Raw genomic sequence first — 6886 nt, 5'->3', positions numbered from 1 at the left:
TCAGCAGGATGGTACAATGCGAGCACACACATCCAGAGCCCCCTGTGGTCTCCGTGATCAGCAACACTGCTTGTCAGGTGATGGAGACAGGATGGTCCATGCAAATGAGCAAACCCAAGTCACATTGTGTGCAACCAAGACACGATTCCAGACATCTTCAGGATGGATTAGAGTCACAACAAATGGAGGTTCAATGGAGTGACTGATAATTAGTTGGAAGCACATTATTTTAAGTAAATCTCCCTGAAAATATCCTTATTTATTGAATATACTGGCCAACGGCATCCACTAACTGTCCTTTTATTGCCACAGGAAAGTAGGACAATATAGTAGAGCAAAGGAGAAGCGCTACCTTAGGTAATCTTTAAAAGCCAAGATAAAGATCTTCAGCTACCCAGGTGGCATTTCTTACTACTGACAGTTATACCATGCAGGAGTTATACCATATTTGTGGAGCCTATGGTTAATGCTACATTTATTTCCAATATGTGGTAAACAGTATTTGAATTAATACTATGTAGCCGATTGATGCCATCTGGTTTACAAGATGGAAGGGATGGGAGACCGAGAGCGCCTTAGAGGACAAGGTGAGCTGTAGGGTGATGTTACTGGAGACAGTCGCAGAGCATTGCCTGTCAAGCCAGCTATGTTGTTTAAGCTTCGAGATTTTTCATAGCCTTGTATGAGAAAATGCACAGACATCAGTTGAATTCAGCCAAAAAATAGACAACGACAAACAATACAACGTAATGTAATCCAAGGAGCTATCTGGGACTCAGAGGGAATCTGCCTGCAAAAGAACTCAATGCTGAGACACATTACTACCAAAATAAATAAAATTATTTACAAATTAATGCAGCTATTCTTTTCCAGAAAATTAAACAGACCATCACACAAGAGGTCTGACCCACTCTTCCACATCCCATCTTGCACTCAATGCCGCTCTGTTGGCTTCCACAGGGTTGCACAGAGTGCAAGAAAAAGGATCCCAACAGGGTTACTGGGTGAGCTATCTGGCTAAGCATAATCAAAAACCCATTAAGACAGACTATAAAAACTGTTAGAAATATATAATCTTTGCTAAACCCAATTCCTAATAAAGGATGATTTTTCTTAAAAAATAAATAAAATAAAAACCAGATAAATTGCATACAGTATGTGTAAATCACTTCTGCAGAGGATTGAATGATAATATGGGAAAGAAGCTCCATCTTCAGAAATATTAACCCTAAGACTTTTTGTCTAATATTAAAGTATAATAAGATAACAGTTTGACATATTTGTAAATGCCTCCTGATTGGCAAATTTAAAACACCATATTTGTGCTCCTTCTCCAGCTGACTCAGATTAAATAAAAGGTATTAATCCACATAAGCAAGTAGTAAATAATTAATCACTAAATGAGGCAACCACATAATGCTTCACAATTTGGAGGGAACATTGCACTTGCAGACGTTTCTGTTCACATACGCTGTGAGCTCTAGCTACCTACTTTTTGCTACATATAGATTGTTTTCACCTTGTAGAGTCTATGCTGTAAAACGACGGAAAAGCATTGCTATTCACTACATCACTATCATCATACCCAAGTATTTTCAATAGCACCTGAATAAGCCCACTTATGAAGAAAAGGATCTGTCCATCGGTCTGGAGAGAGATATCAGCAAGGAAATACAACGAAGATGAAGCTGGACAGGACCTCGCTCCTGAAGTACATGGATACATGTTTCACGGCAAGCATGAGAAGCCCCATTGATTTCAATGCACTACCTTGAAGACAAGTATGCATCTAGGCATTTGTCAGGTTAAGATATTCGGGTATAAATTGCTTACAGTGAAATACTGAGACTTTTCCCACAGAAACTATAAAATGTCAATGACAATACAGCTAAACATTACACGGGACATCACCAGACATTTTTTTTTCTTACTGAAATAGTTACTGGCTCAAATTCCAGATCTCCAGATAACAGACAGTTCACAGACAGTTGTTAGCATCTTCAGGAAAAATCGTATCTTAGGTTCTCCCCTAAAGACAATTAACATATTTCTTACCTACTGAGAATTGCATACTGTAAAACTATACTTAAAGCAAATGTATAACCCCATGTCTGCTAAAACGTTGTGCAATGTTATCTCCAGATTGCAAGGGCAGGCTAGACTGTGATGCTTCACAGACTTCTGATACATTTCAAAAATAGCCTCCAGCTTCTGAGTTTCCATCAGTATTTACCGAGGTTAGAAAGAATCATGTTTGAAAGGGGAATCGAGGGGAAGCACAATGCTAGTGTATATATTTAACCTCCCCTGTAAACATAAATCTTACCCCCAAAATAGTCAAAATAATCAGGTAGCTTTTTTACACAGAAACTAGGAAAGTATTTCTTCCTGTTACTTTTCTAATGATGAAAGCAAAGAACTGATAGAGGAAGATGTTAAAGATGATAAAGAAAACAGGAACTCCTAAAAAATGAAAACCAGATACACAAGATGACAAGAGATAGAGGCATGATCCAAAATCGGGTATTTTAGTGGGGTTTGGATCAGCTCTGAATCAGTATCATCTTAGAGATGGAGATAAGGTGTTTATGCAAAAAAGCTCAGAACAAATGATTATTGAACACAACCAAGAACCAACCAAGGAACCAACCAAACAAGAAAGATGTACCAAAAGAAAGAAAGGGAAAAAATAAAATGAAGAAGTAGTAGACTTGATGTGTGAATTCAGGTATTCAAAACCATTTGGATGCTACTTGAAGCAGTTTTCTGCCTACGAGCTAACTTCCCTACTCTGTATAAAATAAACTTGAAAGCCAGTGGCTAAAACATTTCAGCCTAGACTAAGGTTATCATCAGAGCCAGTCAAAGAGCACATTTCTCATTGAGAAACTGACAGTTCTGAACTCAAGCCCCATTTTTCTAGTAAAAACTATGAAGCAATTTTCTCTTGAATCTAGATTTTGAAATGAAAATGTTCATGTGGTCCCAGTATAAAATATGTTTTATTGTTTTATGAATATGTCTTTAGTAGCTGATGGGTAACTACTTATATTATTTCTGATCTGTTCTAATTACAGTAACTGCCAAGTGAACAGCACTCAAATGTTTATACTAACATTCCTAAAAGAAGTCAAGAACCTTATCTTGCAAGATGCCATGGCAATCTCCTTATTCAGGTGTTCCTGACCTCCTCAGAGACTGGACTCCTACCACTAGAGATATTTTAAATAATCCTAGTTGTTGAGAAGACAGTGTGAGATATACGCTCAGTGGAAAGTGTCCTAAATCTGTGCAAAAACATGTTTGCAATGAAGTCCCATTTAATCTAAACATTATATATATGTGTTATAAAACACAGGAGCATAGAGACAATCATACTCTTTACAAATACCATACACATCGAACTCTGGTTGCATATCTGCCTTCACAGGTTTAACCTACTGAGCTCATGCTTTTGAAATGTAAAAAGAGCATTTGCAGAATAACTCAAGAGAATTCCTTTAGAGTCTATGGCTGGCTGGGACAGCTATGTTTCCTGCACATAAAGCAAGTTAAAAAAAAAAAAACAAAAAGGCAGAAAAATCTCAGCCAAAAATGTTTGTCCGGTGCCACATGGCTACTGCAGATGAACTCTGAGGTGAACGACTGCACATCAGCACTCAGGAACGTGAAACCTGTTGGAATGTTACAATTTGCCAAGAAACCAAAGCAATTCTTATCTAAGGAAAAGGCAAGACTACCACTGGCATTGCTGCTTTTGGGGCTATGCCCTGAGGTTAGGTTTGCAGCCACAGCCAGCTGTGGCCTGATGGGGTAGCCACACCATCAGTCACATGGGTGATACATATGACGACAGAAGGTTTTGCAAACTCCGCCTGGGGAACCCAATCCTACTGAACAGTGAGTAATCAGATTTGAAGAGGCTGAATAACTAGAAAGGCATTTATAGCACCTTGCAAGATCAAGTGTTGTTTACTGTAGTTGAATTCGGGTTGGGGTAGACAGTCACCTTTTCGCATCAGTGGTGTATTACAAAGAGGAAACATTTTGTGGCATTATAAACTCAAACTTTTCTTTGAAAGAAATCTAAATAGCATCTCATATGATATGCTTTGTTGTGTTCAGAATAAGAACGTTGCTTACTTCTGACATTTCAACCTTTTAAGTGTAATTTATTCAGCTGTGATTTTTGCTAAGTTATTAAGTGCAGACCAAAGTTATTAAATAATTAATTTGTCTTTTAGAATGACAAATGGTATTGAGCGATGAGTGGTTGAATGAGCAAGGTCTGAATTGCAAGCTTTTCCATTAAAGATAACAGACAAATGAAGACTCAAGTGAAATGAGGTTCCAACATCAAGCACATTTTGTGAAGACTAAAGGAGATGAGTGTTTCTAAAAGGAAAGCAGGAAAAGAATGACTAGGAATAAAGAAAAAAGATACATTGTGAGTACAGTCTTTCCTCTAAGAGCATTGTGCACATCATTTTACTCTAAGATTGCTTTTCACAAGCACATTGTGGAGTAACCTTTTATGATCTAATGAAAGAAGTCCATACCTTTCCTGATCCCTCCATCAGTAGCACACGTGTAATCACCTGTCGTCAGTAGGAAACATGTTCCCCCTCTTCTGTTTTTGTCTCTTGTACTAGAGCGTCTGATGGGAGGGAGCCTTTCACCAGGTGAGAGTGGCTGCTCACTTCCTGCACTGTCTTCACCTGATAACACTGGTTAAAGCACCATGCCCATTTACAGACAATAATGAATGAGGAAATGAGACATCACAAAGAGCTTATGCTGAATGCCGGATATTCCCATCACTCGAAAAATAGTTATAACGTAAATCGTTAGAAGAAAACAAGATTGCAATTCACCATTAATCATACAAAATGGCAAAAAGTATATTTTTTATTCAAGAACAAATGATCTTTTGACTTTCCTGTTCTTTTAAATCTCATATAAAGTTATACTGAACTAACATGAAATAAGAAATAATCAAATCAAGGCTCAGTTAGTTGACTATTATGGACTGTAACTTTTCAGAGTACAGTCAGCCTTGGATATTTCAAACAAGTATTTACTGTCCTTTTTGCTAAACAAGAGGTCATGTTAGTCATTTTTTCTTAGAATACGTTGTTTAGCGTATTTTAAAGACAACCCCTCCCCCAGGAGGGTTAAATTTTCAACATTTGGCACTAAAACCTGTTTAATAACACACTTAGCTTTCATTTCTATACTTATCACACTTGCACTGCTTGTCATCATAAGTACCCAACATTAAATGCTGTCTTTGGTCTCTGTAGTTTATTTTGTTAAACAGCAAAACTCTTACCTCTCCTGATTTGGCACTCCCAAAGGACTCTCTTTTAAAATTATCTACTATTTCAGATTCAGGCCACACTTCAAGAAGAAATCTCTGCTCGGTACAGTACATAACAGGTAATGGCATGTCATTGACTTCAGTTTTACGTTTGCATTTAAACCTGAGCATGTGTTTTTCTGAACTAGTAATGCAAAGGGCTATATTCAGCCTTGAAGTTTTGCACAGAATTCCTAGTGACTCTAATAGCATTCTCTACCAGAATAAGGCTACAATGCATAATGTGAGCGGTGGCACTACTAAAGAGAAAGTTAACACTTTAAAATGGCTCCTTTTTGCATATCTGCTTTCTCTCCAATGTCAAGGATTATAATACCTTGTAAATAAAGCTGCAGACACAGAAAAGTGCCTCTTTGCTCTGATCACACTGAGCCTCCTCCATTCCAGAATAACTTTAGTAGGACCCGATGGCATGAAAAAGCTGTTATCATTAACACTTTAAAGATGTTGTCTGAAAGTGGGTATCAGTCATAGCACTGTAAAACTAACTATATTCCACCCTCAGTATGAATCCTTTCAAGGGTTTCCATCCTCTTAAATATATTTAGGATGTTCAGAAAGCTGTGTTAACTTTGTCTGTGAACACTCACTCAGAGACTGAAACCGAGCTTCTTTGAACATAAATGCTATTCAGTAACAGAGCAAGAGACCAAAGACAGATATTGTTCAGAGACTGATTTTCCAGAGTCTTCTTTTTAAAAAATAAATTTCAATTACTGAATGACATCACTCATGGGTGGTTTTGCTTTTATTATTCTTTAGCAGCTTTCCAACAGGAGTCTTATGACTGGTATGTGAGCTTTGTAATCAGATTGTGCTTGGCTTAAGAATAAATATGTTCAAGAAACAAACAAAAAAATCCTTGCTGCTAAAAAATTTGTTTTAATTATACTGAGAGATAAAATTTACTCTTTCATTTGAAGAGGTATGGAATATGGGGCAGTGGCTTGGAGGGTCAGAGGCTGTCATTTGATATACATTTTCACAGCGATTAGCACAAAATACTCCTTATCCATCATTTGGAATTCTAACAAATAAGGTAATATAAACCATAAAAATCAACACTAACAACGATGATGTTGCTAGGGGCTGTCATTTTCATTTTTCTTGACAAACTTTACATCAGCTATGCTATTATCATTCAATTAATAGTAAATATCATGCAATGTCTCATCTAACACAGACGAAGGAGGTTTTTCTAGCCAGGGAAGCAGAATGCCAAATGGAAAGAAAGCTAGGAAAAGAATTTCTTCTTATTTCCTTTGAGTGCTGGGCCTTTGATGTATAGCACCTGCTCCTTTTAAATGACTGCTTCTTTGTAGGATCTTGCTTAACAGGCCACGATGTGGCACAGGCAAAGCTGACACAAGAGACAGACACTGAGGCAAAACACCATGGAGTCCAACAGGGTGGGACATGGTGGCTGCTCAAATAGTCACAGTCATGCAGAAAAACAAGAAACATCCATATGACGCAACAAACAACAGGCAAAAGAAAAGGTTGATA

General features: G+C 37.5%; 1 protein-coding gene across 1 annotated transcript in view; it reads right to left on the bottom strand.

Moving 5' to 3' along the window:
- Positions 1–6886, bottom strand: part of KCNC2 (potassium voltage-gated channel, Shaw-related subfamily, member 2) — an 11574-nt gene that overhangs the window by 2446 nt on the left and 2242 nt on the right. Inside the window, exon 3 of the mRNA XM_009327663.1 lies at positions 4560–4727. Coding sequence (XP_009325938.1) covers positions 4560–4727 — 168 coding nt within the window. The remainder of the gene's footprint in view (positions 1–4559; positions 4728–6886) is intronic.

The sequence above is a fragment of the Pygoscelis adeliae genome, unplaced genomic scaffold (genome assembly GCF_000699105.1).
Source record: "Pygoscelis adeliae isolate BGI_AS28 unplaced genomic scaffold, ASM69910v1 Scaffold113, whole genome shotgun sequence".
NCBI classification, from domain to species: domain Eukaryota; kingdom Metazoa; phylum Chordata; class Aves; order Sphenisciformes; family Spheniscidae; genus Pygoscelis; species Pygoscelis adeliae.
Note: the sequence above shows the minus strand (reverse complement) of the source record. Positions and strands in the feature narration are given on the sequence as shown.